The 20458-nt window shown below is 36.2% G+C and overlaps 1 protein-coding gene across 1 annotated transcript; it reads left to right on the top strand.

Moving 5' to 3' along the window:
- The first annotated feature begins 14165 nt into the window (after positions 1 to 14165).
- Positions 14166 to 19845, top strand: LOC111997560 (RNA polymerase sigma factor sigB). The gene is made up of 7 exons (XM_024029660.2): positions 14166 to 14577; positions 16654 to 16844; positions 17380 to 17982; positions 18364 to 18594; positions 18748 to 18888; positions 19003 to 19203; positions 19352 to 19845. Exons 1-7 carry the CDS (start codon positions 14469 to 14471, stop codon positions 19631 to 19633), a joined length of 1758 nt encoding a protein of 585 aa, XP_023885428.2. The 5' UTR covers positions 14166 to 14468; the 3' UTR covers positions 19634 to 19845.
- The last annotated feature ends 613 nt before the right edge of the window (positions 19846 to 20458 follow it).

Here is a 20458-nt window from a genome sequence, read left to right as displayed (position 1 = left end):
CAAGAGAGGTACGACCAAAAGGAAAGCAATGTCGTCAGTAGACGTGACCAGTAAGATACTAGTCATCCCACCGAGCTGGAGGTTGGCGCATTCGGAATGGTGCAAGAAATGCAGATAATGAAAGAAAAGATGGATATGATGATGAGCGCCATGAAGGGTCGAGTGTCCACTAGCTTGGACGATTAGTCCATCGTACCGACTCTCCTTTCACTACACTGGTTGCATCTTTCCTTTTCCAACCAAATTCTGAATGCCTCAAGTGGAAGCTACGATGGATCGAGGAACTTCCTCAACCACCTAGAATCATTCAAAACCCTCATGCATCTCTAAGGGGTCCCGAACGAAATTATGTGCAGAGCCTTCCCCACCACTCTCAAAGGACCAGCTCAAGTATGGTTCAGCAAGATAACTCCCAACACATCTCCACTTTTAAGGAGTTAAGTGGGCTTTTCGTCACATATTTCATTGGAAGTCAGCGATACAAGAGATCCTTGGCAAGCCTCCTAAACATCAAGCAGCAAGATGACGAGAGCCTGAGGTTGTATGTCACTCGATTTAACAAGGAAGCACTACTAATCGACGAAGCCAATGATAAAGTCCTAGTCACTGCCTTCACCAATGGACCCCAATCCGAGAAGTTCCTATTCTCGATTTACAAGAATGGCCTAAAGACTATGGCTGACATGTTGTACCGAGCCACGAAGTGTATGAATCCTAAGGATGCTGTGATTGCCTGGGGAGGTAGATCGAAGAAGTGGCAAAAGCATGATGATATCCGACTGGAAAGGGGAAGGAAGGTAGCCAGAATAGGCGATAGGAGGACGAATGGAGGTTAAGTCCCCTACCAGGGCAAACAACCAACTTCACTCCACTCGATTAAGTCCTGATGTAGATCAGGGACGACCCTACTTTGGCATGGCTTGGTAAGCTGAAAGGGGACCCAAACAAAGATCAAGGAATAAGTACTGTCGTTTCCACTGCGACCATGGACACAACACCTTCGATTACTATGACCTAAAGAAACAGATAAAGGCCTTCATTAGACAAGGAAAGTTACAATAGTTTGTAGGGCAAGAAAGAGCAGGAAAAAACCTGCCAAGGGACCAAGAGCCAAATCGAAAGGTTGAGGAGCGACCCAGGGCACCACTTGGAGAAATAAGAGTGATCGTTAGAGGAGGTGCGACGATCAAATCCTTGAGGAAAGTAAGGAAGACATACCTATGGATGGTGCAAAATGTTCAACTCACTGGTCACTTGCCTAAGCTTTCTCAATGGACGATCTGGTGATTAGCTTCACTGAGGAAGATGCCCGACGAGTCCATCACCCACATGGCGATGCATTGGTGATTAATCTAACCATTGCAGACTTCAACACTCGACGGGTCCTCGTGGACAATGAAAGCTTTACAGACATCCGCTACTACCCAGCCTTTCAGCAGATAAAGATCGCTAAGGAACGGCTCACCCAAGCGGATGCCCCTTTGGTCGGCTTCGGCGAAACGAAGGTTATGCCCGTTAGATCCATTACGTTGTCAGTCACCATCAACACCTATCCACAGGAAATCATAAGAGATGTCACTTTCTTAGTAGTCAATTGTTAGTCAGCTTACAATGCCATCATAGGGTGCCCAACGCTCAATGCATGGAGAATGGCTACATCCACGTATCACCTACTACTAAAATTCCCGACAGAGTATGTGATAGGAGAGGCCTGGGGGGATTAGGTGGTAGCCCAAGAATGCTATGTAGCCATGCTGAAAATGGATGAGCAAGTAACTACCATGAACATTGAAGAGCGACGAGTAAATGTAGAACCGATGGAGGAATTGGAGATCATCCCCCTGGACGAAAAACACCTGGATTGGGTAACTCACATCGGCACTCAAGCCAGCCCATCGATTCTGGATGGGCTAATCCATTTCCTAAGAAACAGTTTAGACATCTTTGTTTGGAGCCATAAAGATATGCCTGGGATCGACCCAAGCATCATGGTACACCAGCTCAATGTTTCCTCATCTTTCTCACCCGTTCGTTAAAGGAAACGAGTCTTTGCTCAAGAAAGGGACAATGCCATAGTCGAAGAAGTTCGTAAGCTATTGGATGCCATTTTATCAGGGAAGTTTACTATCCCGAATGGCTGGCCATCCTGGTCATGGTCAAGAAAGCAAATGGGAAGTGGAGAATATGCGTGGACTTCATCGACCTAAATAGAGCTTATCCAAAGGATAGCTATCCCCTCCCACGGATTGACCTCCTTGTGGATTCAACTGTCGAACATCGACTGGTTAATGCTANTTTTTTTTGTCTTTCATCTCTTGATTGAATGAACTTTTGGGGACATTTTCCCTCCTTGTTTTTCTCAGATTAATGATTTTTGGTCATTTTGATGCACTCTCTAGACTTCTTTCTTACCTCAATGCATTTGCACCTTTCCGTACTTGATGAATCTTTCCTTTTTTAATGAAATCTCTTTTAGATGAATCTTGTTTTCTTCTAGGCATGATGAATTTTAGGCTCTTCAAACTTGATGCACAACTTTTTTTCTCTCACATTGATAGAATTTCATGATCTCTTATCTTTAACTTAATGAATTCTCTACTCGTCTTTCATGTCTTCTAGGAGAGCTTTATCAATTAGCTTCAATGTTACAAGGTTGAGTCCTCCTCAACATGAGATTTAAGTATGCATAACTTTATTTTTCCCACCCCAAGTTTAGATTTTAGTGGGTTCATGCAAAAAAAAAAAAAAAAAAAAGTCTAAATATTTGAAGGCTCAAATGGGCTAGCAATGGATGATGAACATTCTAAGTAATAGGAAATAATTTGGTTTAACCAAAGATAGCCTCCTATCCCTAGTAATGCTTGCTTGTAGGGACAGTGATTCAAGCTCTTTTAATAAATTCATCTTAAAAGAAAAAATATGAATGCTCTAATGACGTGAAACAAAAGACTTTTGAAAATTTGATCAAGGGCATGTATTCTTGGGATTTTCCGATGGATGGATTCTTTTTTATTGCATTTTAAGACCATTTCTTTTTATATTTTAAGTCAAGTAGCAAAAGTCTTTACATGGATCAAATGAAATTAATCATTCCTTGGTACAAGTTGATTGCTCAAGTCTTTAAACATTAAGATTTAAAAAATGTTTTGTCCAAGGGATCCTCATGTACCATTTTGAAAATGAGACTTCATTTTTTTTTTTCTTTTAATCTTGAAAAAAATTGGGTCTTTTTGAAAAATTCACTAGGAAGTTCAATCGTCCTAGTTCAAAGATGTTTTTTTAAATGACTCAAAGGCCCAATGCCCCTAGTCCAAACACTTTCTCATTTGAATTTTTTTTTTTTTTTTTTTGGGAAGATTTGGGAATCTTGATTTTTCTTTTTGGAATTTTTTTTTTAAAATATATACATGAACAAAGTACATCAAATGCTACATGGATTTTTAGAATTCAAAGAAACATAGAAACATGGAATAAAAAAAACAAATTTTAAGCTTAACCATGATATTACAAAACAAATGTGGAGTGAGGCAAAGTTGGGTCGCTTGCTTCTTCTTGGTCCATTGAGGATGCTTAAGACTTGGTGGGCTTGAACCTTGATTATGATATTTTGGTATTTGCTTGAAATAGCTTGGATTTGCACTTGGAAAGTTTGAGCCTTGATTATGATCTTTCGGTATTTGCTTGAAATGGCTTGAACCTTGATTATGATCTTTTGGAATGCTTGAACCTTGCACTTGGAAGGCATGCATCTTGTGAGCTTTTGGCCTTTGATGTTAATCATGCGTACACACTTTCGATAGGCTCAAGTGTTAGGCTTAGAATGATTCAAGAAACGATTTTGGGTTTCTATACCAAGTAGAGTTCAATCATAGGCTTTTGGCTTGAGTTCATTCACAACATACAAGGTTCAAACAATCATGATGGGTTCAAGCGTTAGACTTGAGTCATCATGGTTCAAAAGCCAAACACATGCGTAATGAAATGCAATTAACATGGACCAACTTAAAGGTAGGTTCTATAAGTCATTACAACATGGGCAGAAAGTGGGTTAAAGGTCCCCACAAGCTAGGACATCATACCTCTTAACTTGTGACGCCAGGAGCGCCGCATTGGTCCGAATAGTACAGTTTGTCCCTATTAACCACCATAGCATTACCATGATGATCCTTGCGCAGTGGGTGGTAGGTTCACCGCTGGGTATGTAAGTCTCAGGAAGACCACAATCCACGGCTAATACTATCAGGCTTTCGAGCTAGCACACAAATAAAATAAATTTCATTTAAGCAAATGATGCATGACATGCAATATAATGACATATTAGACATATTATATTCAAAAAGCAATAAACAAACAATGACATGGTTAGCCACCTTAACCTAATTGAAGCTTAGCCCTCAATATCCCTAGTGGGGTCGCCACTGTGAGAGATCGCGCCCCCACGTGAATGGGTGGAGTCATGTTATTGCCTCTCAAAATGGAGATTCGACTGATTATATTTTCCCCTTTAGATTAAGGGTTTTACAATGGAGTTGCCACTTATTTAATTATTGGAATAAATAAGAAAATCAAAATTGAAAAATTCATCATTTTATTTATTTGAAATTGAATTTATATTGATCATAGGAAATTACATAGCTTTGGTCCTAGATACAATCCAAGATAAAGTACATGGTTTTATTTCCTAGTTACAATCTAAAAATCGAAAATTACATGGATAAGTATTTGATCTACTAACCCTTGATCTAAGCTCGGAGGCTATGTGTTGGAAATTTAGACCCCTTAAACACATAGATTGCATAGCCTAGATTAATTAGCCAAGTTGTTACTTAGTCAAATTATGCAATTCTAGGTTAAAGCAATCAAATAATCATATCAAGATATAAAGCAGCGGAATCATAAATAACACAAGATATGATCACCCAGGAAACCACTCGGTAAAAACCTGGGGAGGATTTGACCCACCGATCCTCAAGGCATAACAGAATTCACTATGAAAGAATTGAAGTTCTTACAGAAGGACTACAAGCTTCCCGCTCGACTTCCTAATGCTACCCACCAGTAAAACTTCCTGACACGACCACGCGCAGGCTCCGAATCCACGGACTACTTCTTTCTTGAATTCTTCAATCAGCTACAAGCTCCCCGCTTGCTTTTCTTTTTAAGTTCCAATGGTTGCAACTATAATGATCTTCAAGATGTTGAAATCATCTCTACCTTGAAAACCCTAAGTTTTGTGTAAAGGAAGTCTCCTCAAAGATCTCACACGAGATTCACACAAAACAGCAATGTATGAGCAACAAAGCAATATGGACAACCCTTAAAAACGTGGCTAGGGTTTAGTTTATATACCTAGGGTAAAAACACAAAACCCTAAACGTTTAATGAAGTAGGGCTGAGTTGGAAAATCTGCAGAAAATTCAACCTGTGCGATTTTCGATCGATCGAGTCTATTCTTCGATCGATCGAGCCAGGCCGAAAGTCCCAAGTACTTCTGCAGCCACTCGATTCCAACTTTACAATATTAAACCAACTTTGAGCAATTCTAAACAAGATTAAATACATTGTTTTGATCATGGTTTGCCAACATTACAAATTAGAGTTCTAAATACAAAAACTCCTAAGACCTTAGAACCTAACAGAAAGGGCCTGGGTTGAAAATATCATATAAAAGAACATCTTTTTTAGAAAAAGGGGAAGGATGATGCTAAACAAAACATTAATATAAAGGAAAGGAGCTTTCTATCTGGGTAAAAAAATGGACCTTTCTCTCTTTTGGTAGGACAAAATGTGAACCTACGTCACTCTTTATAAAGTTATCTTAAGCAGATTTTAAAAATAAAATAAATAAATAAAAGGTTAACTATAAGCAATATTATACCATGTAATCACTTTAATTTGTTTAATGAAAGTTTTGAAAATTCCATCTTTGGAATAAATATTTTTATGTTTTTTACATGAATGTCAAATTTAGTTAAAATTAAATTCTCTTTACTATTCGATCCAAAAACTCATCATTTATGCATAGTTTTAGAATATAAAATTTTGAAATTTAAATATTTGATAGAGCATAGTCATTGAACTTTGATCATCTTGAAGTTTTGCAAGTATAGAAGGTATAAGAAGAAAATATAATTAAAAGTGATTTTGTCAAATATTATATCTAATAAAAAATATACTAAGTAATATAACATTATTTAAAGTTATACCAAGTGTAATTTAAACACAACTTTGTATATATATATATATATATAACCTTTCATACACTTTAAACTATAAAGTGAACAAGGGAAAATTTATGTCAAATTTATAAATTTTTTAACATCGTCACAATTTATCAAAAAGGGCAACTCTTAGCCCTAGTTTGGGAGAAGAGAATAGAATGGAATGGAAATGAATGAAGATAATAATTTTAGAATATTGTTCCATTCCTTTGTTTGGGAGTTTTAATGGAGAAAATGAAAAATCCATTCCCTTATTTGGGAATTTAAGTGGGAGGAAATGAAATAGGTAGGAGAGAAGACTCATTCCTTTCTATTCTCTTAAAACCTCAAATTTTCATTTCCCCAAAAATTAGGAGAAATAGGAGAGAGTGAAATTAGATTTAATGAATTTTTTACTAAAACTTCCAAAATACCTCTATATATTCAACCATTTATTTTAAAGTAGGGATCTAATAGTAATATTGTCATAAAATGATTCCATTTCATACCCTTTATGTTACTACCAAATATCTAATTAAGGTTAATTCCATTTCATTTCTTTCTTTTCCATTCCTCTCCCTTGCTTTAATACATTCTATTCATTTCTATTCCATTCTCTTATGAACTCCCAAACGAAACCTTAGGTTATCTTGTATTAAGTATTAACAAGTTTATCAAAATTTAAAATTCAATTAAGATGAGTTGAATTTTTTTAAATATATCATGAGAGCTCTGAAATTAAAATCCTTTTTCATTTTATTAGTGATTTTTTTTTATCATAATATTTCATAAGTTTATAACGAGCCAACTTTGTTTCATATATAGCTTATGATGCATATTCTATAGTATAATTATTTTTTTCACATTTGTTTTTTCAAAAGTTTATCTATGTTATGATGTATTAGTTAGTTGTATATCCTTGTCTTCTAAAAAAATTGTATGTCTATATGTTGGAGAATATAAGAAATTATCCCTCATATAGTAATATAAAATAATGATTAATTTAATGTTGAATAGTTGTAAAAAGGTAAGTGATAGAAATTGTGGTGTGGATTACATTGCTCTCTTGATGAGGACGTTCATGCCTTTTTGGTAAAATTACTAGTAGAAACTAGAATGAGATTATTAACATTTCCTCTCTCATTTGGATCAAAATCTTTTAGAATTTTTATAGTAATTTATCTTGTAGAGCTCTTTAAATCCTCACATTCTTTTTACAATTAAAAGGAATTAAAGTCATCAAGTTTGAGTTTTGTAAGTATTATTTTATGATTATGTTAGTGGATTGATGATGTGATATAATTTTAGCATTTTGCCATAAATTGAAGGTGGAGATTCAAAGGACTTGTCATGGTAGAGTGTTTTAATAATTTTTAAAAGATATTGATCTTACTCAGGAGCGGACGTCATAGATTAAAACTATCTAAAAAAAAAATCTACAAAATATAATGCCTCTTATGCATAGGAAATAGAAAATAAAATTTTAACATTTTATGAGTAATAAAATGTAAGGAGGACGTCATTATAGAAACAAGCTTATGAAAAAGCTTGCATTTTAAGTGATGGAGAAAGATTTTTCGTTCATGTGTGATTTGTAAGCCTAGCCAGTGAAATATTGTTCAATACTCTGGGAGGAGCAATGTTGGCTCCTCTCACTTTTTTTTTTTTTTTTGGGAGAAAATTATCAGCNGCCTCCTGTTTTGTCATGCAAAGGTGGAGGAGGTGAAATCCATTCAAACTATTTTGGAAGTGTATGAAAAGGCATCAGGTCAACAAATAAATGCGGGGAAGACAACTTTGTTCTTTGGGAAAGCAGTGAGAGAGGAGACCAAAAATTCCATTAAAGTACTACTTGGTGTGCCTGAGATAAAGCATTATGAGAAGTAATTCGGACTACCTACAGGGGTTGGTAAAAATAGAAGAGCAAGTTTGAATTATATAAAAGATAGGGTATGGGGGAAATTGCAAGGGGTGGAAGGAGAAATTATTATCATAAGCGGGGAAGGAAGTGCTCTTAAAGATGGTGGTCCAAGCTATTCCCACTTTTGCAATGGGATGCTTCAAACTCCCAATTGGGTTGTGTAAGGATATTGAAATGTTAATCAGGAAAGTCTGGTGGGGACAACAGGGGGAATGAAGGAAGATACATTGGAAGAATTGGGATACTCTTTGTAAACCAAAGATTGAAGGAGGTTTAGGGTTCAAGGATTTGGCAAAATTCAACGATGCAATGTTGTCCAAGTAGGTGTGGCAGCTTAGTCATGATACAAGCTCACTATTTTATCTGTATTTAAGGCTAGATATTTCCCTAATGGCACCATTTTTTATTCCAAACAAAATCTAGTTCTTATGCATGGAAGAGTATCTTGAGGGCAAGAAAGGTGATGGTGATGGGAGCAAAATGGAGGGTAAGGATGGCAAATCAATAAATTTTTGTGGATAATTGGTTACCGGTAGTTTAGGTGGTAAAGTAACTCATGTCCAATCGGGTTTAAAGGAAAATATAAGGTGGCTAAGTTGATATCATCGAATAGGGCTGCTGGAATGAACAATTGGTGGAGTCTCTATTTCTTCCTTATGAAGCTCAACAAATTAAGGCGATTCCCTTGTGTATGGTGCCTAGTGGAGTTTATTCAGTTAAGTCCGGATATAAGCTACTCTGTGAAGAAGGAAGAAGGGATGTTGCATCGGGTTCAAGTAGAGAAGGAATGGCTGCACTGTGGTCTAAGATTTGGAAGTTGAAGGTACTGGGAAGATACTTCACTTTTTATGGAAGGCCTATAATGACTGTTTACCTACTAAGGTAAATCTCATGAAGAGGAAAGTTATGGATGACTCTCATTGCAAGCTGTGTGGGAGGCAACCTGAAGATACAAAGCATGCGTTGTGGAGCTGTGAGGGTGAGGAGGGTGTGTGTGTGGATTTAAATTGGTGAGTGAAGATCTGACAGATATAGAGACGTTTTTAGACCTAATGGAGCTGTGCTTGAAGAAACCAGGTTCAGGCAAGCTATTTGGGATAACAGCGTGGCACATTTGGACGCATCGTAATAGAATTAGGCTGAGGGAGAAAACAATACCGTTGAGTGGTATCGGTGAAGCTGCAAAAAATATTTGCACAAGTGAAGGCAGTTCGTGAGGTTAGGGAAGCTCAAATAGTGGTAAACAACCACTTAGGTGGAAATGGCTCCCACCGACAGCAACAGAGTTCAAAGCAAACTTTGATGGAGCGTGGTTCTAATGAAAGTGACGAAGCTGGAATTGGAGTGGTGGTGAGGGACTCCGCGAGTCAGGTAATTGCTACACTAGCCAAATAAAAAAAAAAAAAAAAAAAACCTCATTCCCTGGACTGTTTGGAGATGATGGCAGCGAGAAAAGCAGTGGTTTTTGCACAAGAGATTGGCCGACAAAAATGCCAATTCAAGGGTGATTTAGAAACTATCATAAAGGCTCTTAATGGAGGGGATATGTCCTCTTCATATTTTGGCATTTAATTAGAGATACTTTGATTGTTGTTAATTAATTTTTGGATTTTTATTTCTCTCATATTGTAAGGCAAGGCAATGTCATGGATATGCCTTAGCCCAGAGAGCTCGTTTATCTTTTCCTTTACTAGTTTGGATGGAGGATGTCCCATCTGATATTGTTGCTTTTGTATACTGCAGATTACCATATTTCTTAATAAAATTCCTATATAGGCGTGGGCCTGTTTCTCAAAAAAAAAAAAAAAAAAAAAAAAAAAAAAAAAGCTACATAGTCATCAATGCTCTTAGCATGCCAAGCCAAGACTGGACATAAACATAAAGAGCCTTGTACAAGTGGTATTTAATGATATTGGTCAAAATCAAATTACCCCAAACTTTTAAAGGTGCAATTTGTAAATTATTCTTAGATTGAAACTATAGGATTTAATTACTTGCAAAGGACCTAGCAACCGTTCCTCTTCCTCACTCCCTTTTTGTTCCATTTTCCTCCTTTTTATTCTCTTCCTTACTCTCTTTTTGTTCCATAACCTTTGTTGATGCCCATTTTTGCAAATCCATACCTAAAAGCCTATGAGGAAGAAAGCCCAATAAGAAGCAAGACTCAAAAGCCCATATGAAGGAAAGCCCAATGAAAAGCAAGGCCTACCAAGAAGACCAAAGAGCAAGAAAGGTCCGAAGAAAGAAATGCAAGAGAAAGTGATTTGTAGCAAAATACAGATCTACCATCAGAATACAGTTCTTCAGCAAAATGGTTTAGGCAGATCAAGGCAAATTGGACCAAAAACCCTTTTGATCCAGTCAACATTATTTGGCCCACAAAGGCCCAAATCCTTTTGTATAAAATAATATGTGTGAAAACTAATATGAAAAAAACAATGAAAAGAAAGAAGGAACAGCAGGAAGTGTCAATAGCAGGAATTGCGTTAAGGAAAGAAAATCCAAACCAAAGAAAATGACAAACACAACATAAAACGCATGAAGAATAAGACAAGGACATGCAACAGAATGTAACAATGCTATTTTGCTATGGTGGAAACAGTGTGGGAATGAAATAAGACAAAAGTAGAAGAAAATAGTGAGGCAAGCACACAAGGGTCGGAGCACCATCAACTTGTACCTAGCCAATACAAGGGAGGTGGGTCACGGTCAAGGGGATTCAAAGGGCGTGGTTTAGTGTGGGAGGAAATGGGGTCTATATTTAGTTTCTAGTTGTGAGTCTGTGACTTCTTTTGGAAATATACCCTGCTGGGATTGTATCTTATCCAAAAGATGTAGTAGATGGCTAGGACCATTTGATGCATGCCATAGAGGTAGTAATAAGGTAGTTCAATCCTTATCTATTTGAACCCAGAGGTGGAGATATACAACAAGAATAAACAAAATAGAATTTTGTCATGAAATGAGTAGCGGTGGAGTGAGAACATACTAAGTAGTGGTAGTGGCTGGCAACCAGTAGGTTGGTGGGTAGTCCTAAAGGAATGCTCACAACAAACCAAAAACAATTGGTAAAACCCTAAGGGTAAAAGGGAAAATCCTATTGAATTAGCTCACTATAAAAATGGGAGGTAGCAATAAATGAAAAGGAGGAACCCATGGTAAAAGAAAGCAATAAACACCTAGGAGGCATTTAGAGGAGAGGCACCCAAGGAGAGGGGGATCCAAAAAGGAAAAGACCTAAGGGAGAAAACAATCCATGACAAGATAGTAGTCAGAAACTAAGAGTAAAAATAACAAAAAGAAAGAAAGAAAGTGGTAAAAAGAGAGAAAATATGGCAGAAATAGGAGCATGCATCAATAGACCATCTTTTTCCTCTCTCCTAACAAACTCACTCTTTGAAGTCCCCTAAAAGTAATAACTAGTAATCATTTAAGCTATTCTCCAAAATGCACAACTTTAATGGAGAAAGCCTATGTCAAGATTGTTCAAGTTGGGGTTTGGGTTCCTTCTTGGTTTACTTATTCTATGAGAAGATTCAATACTTTATTTCGATTGCAAATATATTTGATTTCACTCGTTAGAACATATATTTGATGTATTTAGTCGTTCTACTGTAGCATCTTTTTTTTATCACATTTGCTGCATCAATTGTCCTGCTGTAGTATCTTTATTTGCTGTACTAGTTATTCTGCTATAGCACCTTGTTATTATATTTACCTTGTTAGCTATTATACTAGCTAAACCTTTTCTGCTGAAGCTTTTTTTTTTTTTTTTGTTATTACGTGTTTTACTTTTGACACGAACTAATCATTATCATGTCATAAGTATATATACATATACCTTGTATCTCATGTTCTGTAAAATATATTTCTATATGTATGTGTGTATACGTATGAGTGCATTTACGAATATATGTGTGTATATATTTGAGAATATGCTAAGCCATGTAAACTAACGTTTACTTGATGAGTATTTTCTTTTGGTTTTAAATTTTTTTATGTGCAAGAAGTAGAAAAGTACTTCTGCAATAAAAAAGAAAAGTAGTCATTCATGTTGCAGAAAGTTTTACTGCATGGCAAAAGGTTTTACTGCGTAGTAGAATGCTTTAGTGTGTTGCAGAAAGCTTTAGTGCACAGGAAAAGCTTTATTGCGCAACATAAAACCTTACTACGCAGTAGAATGTTTTATTGCACAACTGAAAAGTCAGTCTGTGGCAGAAACTAGAGAAAAGTTCATTCTGTGGTAGAAATAGAGGATAAGTCCTCTTTGTAGCATCTTCCCTTGGACTTTGGACTCAATATTTGCACACAAACTAGCAACGGTAGAATGGTACTTTGGAACTCATTCCACGGAGTGCCAGGCCCAACTTTCTTCTTAGAAAATGCCTAGACTAAGCGTTGTCCAATTACATCAAGACACATGTCTAAGGTACAAGAAACATAAAAAGAACCCTCAACACCCTTTCCATCCATCTCCTTTAGGAACCATCGAGTTCTATTACCCCTCAAGTTCAATGCCTAAAATAGCCTATCTCATGGGTGGATCGCTTAATTTTTCAAGTCCTCAATTTATGTGAGAAAAACTTTTGGGTCTTAATCAAAGGACAAAATGAGCTTTAAGCTTGATCTATAAGATAGAGAAATTTGAGCATCTTGTTCCATTTTCCTTCTTCTTCTTTTTTCCCCCTCTTCCTTACTCTCTTTTTGTTCCATACCCTTTCCATCCATCTCATTTTGGAACTACCAATTATAATACTCCTCAAGTTCAATGCCTAAAATAGCCTATCTCATGATCACTTAATTTTCAGGTCCCCATTTTATATGAGAAATTTTTAGATCTTAATCAAAGGACATAATGAACTTTAAGCCTAGTCCATAAGATAAGGAAATTTCGAGCTTTTTGGACAAAGTCTTGTGACATTATAGACTTTTGTTTAAGCCCAATTAATGTAGAAAAAGATTAGGGCTTTTTATGCCCAAATGGTATCGTGATGGCATTTCGGTTGTTAAGTCCGATCTATGTCATGGAGAATTTTGGGCTCAATATTTTGAGAAAAAAATATGAATCTTTGTTGGATAAAGGATCATCTTGTGTAAGTTTAAGGTTTTTTTTTTTTTTTTTTGGGTCCAATATTTTGAGAAAATTTTATGAATCTTTCTTGAATAGAGGATCATCTCATGTAGGCTTAAGGTTCTTTTTTGGGCCTTCTTTGAGCTTACAACATATTTAGTGCACAATCTTAAGTCTTTTGTGCTTATTAATGATGCGATATGTCTGTCCAATGAACCTATATCTTGTGACACGTGGAAATAGAAATGATATTAGAACAATAGTTACTTTTCATTTTAAAGAATAAATACGATCAAACAACACAATTCCATTCCTACTTATCAAACGAGTCATAATTAAAAAAATATTGTGAAGGTGGGTCCCATGTCCACACATCCAAAATCTTATTAGAGTCATCAATAAGGTCTGCTTACCCTTATGTAGTCGCTAGTCTAAAACTTGGGTGGTGGAGATGTGAAGTTGCAAATTGTTACTTTTCATTTGTGATCAAAAGTAAAAATATCATAATAAGATCTAACATTATACAGAATTTCACAACATTTAAATTTTTAAATAAAATGTTGGCTACACCTTTGAATTTGTAAGATTTAATATAAATTATGAAATAAATTCATTTTAAATATGGATGATTCTTTTTCATGAACCCCAATGTCAAGCCCATTTTAAAAATCCACAATCACACAATATTATTTTCGATGTGTTTTCAATTACCAAATTGAATCCCAAACTAGTGACAAGTCTATGATGCAAAACTTTTTCTCAAAAAAGAAAAAAGAAAAAAGTCCACGATACAAAACAATTTTTTTTTTTAAGAATAATTGCATTTGGCTTTTTTCTTTTTTTTTTATTTTATTTTATAATTTTTATTTACAACTCACAAGCAGTAGCCACAACTCACAAGTCATTAGTGTTGCTCAAAAGGTCCAAAATTGAAAGGAAATGGTAAAATGGGCTGGCTCGTAAAAACGTGGGCTGGCCTGGCTAAGCTAGACATTAGACTTTCTCTCTCTTCCTCACTCACTCACTCCTAGCCCTCAGGCAGACATGAGACATCCCCCACCTCCTTATCCGTTCTTTTATCGTCAAAACATCAAATTTCCAACACAACTCTTCTCTTCTCTCCTGTTCCTCTTCTCCTCTCCTCTCCTCTCCTTTGCCACTAAAAATGCTCTGTCTTTCTCTCTCTCATCCATCTATGTGGGAACAGATTTTTCTTTCAAATTTTGAATAACAGAAAAAACCAACATCATAATCAACAACAACAACAAATACTAGGATGTCTTGTTTGCTGCCACAGTTCAAGTGTTATACAGACCCCTTCTCTATCCAGTTCAGAACTCTACACTCTTACACTATTACTACCACTCACTCTCACTCTCAATCCAGTGAGTTTTTCTCTCTCACCCATTATAATAATGTGTTTTTCACTCTTGCCAATTCTGCTTATTTAAATGTATTAGCATTAGTGTGGATTGTATTTATATCTGTTTATTTGTTAAGTAGCTCAAAACTGATGTTGTTTCTCACTTTGCTTATGGAAGTCTGTTATTGGGTTTCTGGGAACTTCACAAATGGGATTTGTTTCACCTCATGAGATACCCATTTTGACTTTGTTCCCATTAGGCTTTCATTGGGTAATCTTGTGGGAATGCCTGAATTGTTAACAGATACCCAGTTTTATATGTGAAACAAAATGCATTAGAAACTCACTTGTTTACTAGTTTGAATCCATTTGAGTAGAAGCATAGTTCTTAAGCAGTTCAAGTCAAACAACAATAAATCTAATATAATGATATTTTAGTCATCATTTCTTCTAAGTATATTACCTTTCATCCTATGGGCATTTGATAATGTGGGTTGATTTTTCATGAATGAGAAAAAAAAATTTAATCAAAGCAAGTTATTGCTAGATTGACTTGGTCCTCAGGACAGATATATTTTGCTTTGGTGGACTGAGGAACTCATTCGGCAAGTTTGTGCAAATGCATAAATAAGTGTGATATGTTTTAAGCTTTGTAAGTAGAACCAAATGTTTTCACAAGTTCAATTCCATTTGATAACAATTTTCTGGAGCATAGTTCTGACAGAATTCATATCCTGCATTGTAGTGTCATCCACTAATATTTTAATCATAATTTTAATTGGAATTTTAAAAATGAAAAGAGAAAGAGACATCTTCCTCATTAGATCCAGCATCTGAATTTATGAATTGGCATCTCTTGATGGAAACAAAAAGAGACTCACAACAGTTATTTTCTTCTCTTCCTCCCTTTTGTTGTTGTTGTTGGTGATCTTGTGCTCTAGGGCTCTACCCTATGTTTCCAAAAGTCCATTTCTTTTTCCTTAATGGTCCGTATGGATTGAGAGGGAGGGAGGGGGAGTAGAGTAGATTTGGCCCAAAATTAGGCCAAATCTACTCTACTCCCCCTTCTTTCTCCCTCAATCCAAATGGTCCCTTAATTTTTTTTCCCCTTAATACAACTTTTTGGGATGGCCTGTGAACTTATTTGTATTATTACTTTTGTAACTGAAGATTTTAGTAAGTTGTGCAAAGCTGTACTAAGTAAGTTGTACAATGTTACTATTGGGCTAAACCATATTGAAGCATGACAATTTGTTATAAACAAATAGTTAAGATGGTTAACAATACCAGATAATATTTTATAAAAAAAGTTTTAATCTGTATAAAATATATTTATTACAGTTGAAAATAATTGATCTATCACTATACTGACAGAAGTGAGCATCCAGCAAAATAGCATTTGGTGGCTAGTCTACTGTTGCTAAGGCGATTACCTTATGATTTCTCATATTGTCAATCTATTCTCTCACTTTGGATAACTACCTAGATGCCAGCAATCTTGTTTGTAACTACAGTCAACTGCTCTTTATCAATGATTCAAAAGCACAGTGCATTACCAGGAGTAGTTATTAAATAAATTGTGTCTATATCAAGTAGTGGACTTTCTGTAACGTTCCTTATCCTAGTTATCTAGCTCCTTTGCTTCCCAATATCTAGCTTGATGGGCCATGTACTGTTTACAAAGTTTGATCTGGGTTCAACCCTCAATTATATTATGCTTTCAGTTTTAGCTGGGAATAAGAGATATTTAAATATGTAAAGTACCTTTTTAAAAAAAAATTGTTTTTGAGTGCCCAATGTTTCTGTTCTCAACATATTGATTTGGAATATAGCCTCTATATCATGTAGTCTTTCTGTTAAATGATTTTCCTTCAAGATTCTTCAAAATAGTTTGCTGAGTTGCGTTTAAATGTAATTCTTTATATTCATCAAGCATATTTAATAGCATAAAATGTCTTAAAGCTGTTGACAAAGGGTCAGACTTACTGGACAGAATACAGCAAAGGTTTTATTGGCTTCTGATGTTTTTAGCTGGCATATTGAGTCATAGATCTTATTGGCATTATTTTGGTCATGATCAATTGGTTGGAACATGCAGCAAAAACTAGAGAGCCTATTTTTTCGGGAGCAAAATGTATTTTATCCACTGCAGCACCTTCAACATCCACAGGAACTACTACATTACTTAATATGGAGAAGCTGAGATTACCTTCTTTAGAAACTAATTCTGACTCAGTCACTGAAAACAGACCATGGACATACACGGGGGCAACCCGTCCACCCGCAGAGGTCAGAGTTGTTCATTTTGGTATAAGTTATTATTGAAGATTGGGAATTTGGACTATGTTGGAAATTTTCTGGATTGCACATTGAAAGAATATTTTTATATTTAATTTTACTTTATCTGGGTATAAACTTACATGAGTTACTTCTTATATATGATGATGATTTTGAAATGCAGTTGTTCAAACATTGGTGCATATTTTGTTTTTGGTTTTAAGATGTGCATTGGGTCTTAGCCTTTAACCAAGTTGACATTTTTCAGTCATATTGTAATGGTATTTGTAGCAAATAGCCCACCATCTCTCAGCCTGGTTTTGGAGAAATACTGTTCCCAAAACACTTGTTTTGAATTTCATTCATTGCTATGTGGCTAGATTCTCTTACCATTTTGATATAATTTTTTAGTTGCCCATTAACTAGCATCCTTCTCTAGTTAATCTTGAATTCAAAAATTAACTAATCTGATTCTGATAGAAATTCTAAACAACACTTTCAAAATAGTCACTACATATATCAAGTAGCTTTGTTGTTTTATCTTCAGGTGAAATTTGAAGCAACATTAGCAACAGAAACGCTTCTTACAAGTGAAGAGGCAGTGATAGCTGCTGCTGCCGCTGAAGCTGTTACTCTTGCAAAAGCAGCTCTCAAGGTTGCAAAGGATGCAGCCCTGATGGTTAAAAATAGTGACTCTGCAAAAGCAGATAGTGTGTCTCTGATTTCTCCTGAAGCTGATGCTTTACATTTCAAATGGGTTCAGCTCATGAAAACTGATCGAGCTGGTACAGTAGATCTGGTGGAAGCTGAAGCTGGAGTTTTGGAAGACCATTCTGAGCAATATGTTGCAGAAGAGTCTGATGATGTGGAGCCAACCCGTGAAGAACTTGAAGCTCTGCAAGAGCAACTTTCCAAGAGTAAAGCTGTAAGATCTAGACGCCAAACAGAACGAAAGGCTAGAAGAGCCAGAGCGGCAGATAAGGCTGCTGCCAATGTTGTGTCTGTGAAGCCTGGTTCTACCAGCCGGAAAAAGCGTGCTTCTTTACAAGATGTAGACTATTATGATCCATTGCGTTACTTGAGAGCAACAACCAGCAGTTCTAAGCTTCTTACTGCAACTGAAGAACTAGAGTTGTCTGAAGGAATACAGGTGTGATTCCAAGGAGTTTGAGAATTACTTTTCAGCTCAGGATATATGTTTCACCCTTATCTATAAAAGATCCACCCTTATTTTGATTGGTATCTATTCAAATGATTGTTACTAGAAACAGGGTCATATGAAGTGATCTGAAGAGTGCAGGCTTAAAATTTTTATTGAAAAATATAGTGTTGGCAATGTTATACAACTAGAAGTAAAACTTGAAAGCATACTAATTGAGTTCCCATTTCATCTTATTTCCAATACATTTAAAAGCAACCAACGAAGCAATATTGTTTGGATGTTTGTCCTGAATTTTGGATATTTTTCCCACTTCGTTTCCTTGATTTCTGATTCTCTTCTGATGTCTCTGCCACCCCCTATATAATGTAGGACATGCTGAAACTGGAAAAGCTCCAAGAGGAGCTTACTGAGAGATGTGGCGGTCAGCCCACCTTTGCACAATGGGCCGCAGCTGCAGGAGTTGATTCAAAAACCCTGAGGCAGCGCTTAAACTATGGTATTCAATGCAAAGACAGAATGATTAAAAGCAACATACGGCTTGTTATATCAATTGCAAAAAATTATCAGGGAGTTGGGATGAATCTCCAAGATCTTGTTCAGGTATTTTTCTTTCTTTTATATGCAGCCAAAGGAATTAATTGCATAATCTAATGTAAAAATCCTCATAAAGGAAAAAATATGAATATTTTGTATAATCTGCCAACCTTGATGCTTTTAAATTTTAACAGTCAAATCTCGCTCATTGACTTGCAGGAAGGATGTCGAGGTCTTGTAAGAGGTGCAGAAAAGTTTGATGCTTCAAAGGGTTTTAAGTTCTCAACCTATGCTCACTGGTGGATTAAACAGTCAGTTCGGAAGTCTCTTTCTGATCAGTCCAGGACAATTCGGTTACCTGTGAGATTCCCTTTCATATTTCAATTATTCTTACTTTTACAAACTATTAGTGATAGTTTTAGATGAGTGTGCATAATATTTGCATTCTTTCAATTGTTATTTTTGTTTAAACAGTTTCACATGGTGGAAGCAACATACAGAGTGAAGGAGGCTAGAAAACAATTGTATAGTGAAAATGGAAGACATCCTGATGATAAAGAAGTTGCAGAGGCAACAGGGCTGACAATGAAAAGGCTTACATCTGTATTACTGATTCCAAAAGCTCCTAGATCTCTGGATCAGAAGATTGGCATCAACCAGAATCTTAAACCTTCGGTCAGTCCTATTCTTCCTCCCCTTCACCCTTAGGCCAGCACCTTTTGTCCAAAATTTTGTCGCCTTATATATTTTTGCATATTTTTTGCTAAGAAATTGCATCGCATATTTTTAGTTTTCTAATGGGTTCATATGTCTTTCACCGCAGGAAATAATATCAGACCCCGAAGCAGAGACAGCAGAAGAGCTGCTGTTAAAGCAGTTCATGAAGCAGGACCTGGAAAAAGTACTAGACAGTCTTAATCCAAGAGAGAAGCAGGTCATCAGATGGAGGTTTGGAATGGATGACGGAAGGATGAAGACGTTGCAAGAGATAGGGGAGTCTATGGGTGTAAGTAGAGAGAGAATTAGGCAGATTGAGTCATGTGCATTCCGTAAACTGAAGAACAAAAAGAGAACCAAAAATTTGCGGCAGTATTTGCTTCCATAAGCCCCCATCAGATACAGGAATTAGATTACTAAAAAACGGTGCTAGCTTACCTGAGGTTTAGAAGGCTTGTGTTGCTTTTATCTATGTTTATAATTTATTTCTCCACTTTGCAGGACAGAAATGTGTATAGAAACAAAAGCTTTTGAAATTATGCATTTTTCCCCATTCTTTGAAGTAGTTCAGGACACTTACAACTGAAAGTTTCAAAATCATTGCTGAAGGCGCGTTCATAGAGAAAATTGAAGCTTTCTTTTCCAATTTTTGATGTATCATGAACTTCCAGGATGGGATAGATGAGCGTAAAGTGGACTATTTACCCTTGAGGTCTTGTCTAGCTATCTACCATGCTTTTCTCTCTAGACTATGTGTGTGTATATCAAATGGGCCATGTGAGGGTGACATTTTATTTTTCACCAATTTTGAGTAAGACATGGCAAAACAGGTTGAAATTCGCTAACCCAACCTGAACCCGTCCGTTTTGGCTTGTTCCAAACTTGATTTTTTTGGCCCGAATTAAGTATGGGCCAACCCACAGTCTGCCCCTTTTTTTTTTCAGGCCAACCTAACCTGACATGTGGCCTGCCTGTTTTTTAACCCTTTTTTCTCCTAAAAAATATTTAAATACCATATGGCAAGGTGTGCTAGACTGATACTAGCTCTAGGTACATAACATTATCATGAAATGCACAATCAACTTGTGTGTTGTGTCCCCTATTTATTAAAAAATAAATAAAGGATTAAATTAATGGGAAAAAAAATGCAAAAGGAAAGCTAAAGCCTAAGGCGTTGTTTGGATTTTGATAAACTTAGTTAACATATTTCAGA

Source organism: Quercus suber, unplaced genomic scaffold (genome assembly GCF_002906115.3).
Source record: "Quercus suber isolate HL8 unplaced genomic scaffold, Cork oak 2.0 scaffold_378, whole genome shotgun sequence".
Classification (NCBI taxonomy): domain Eukaryota; kingdom Viridiplantae; phylum Streptophyta; class Magnoliopsida; order Fagales; family Fagaceae; genus Quercus; species Quercus suber.
Note: the sequence above shows the minus strand (reverse complement) of the source record. Positions and strands in the feature narration are given on the sequence as shown.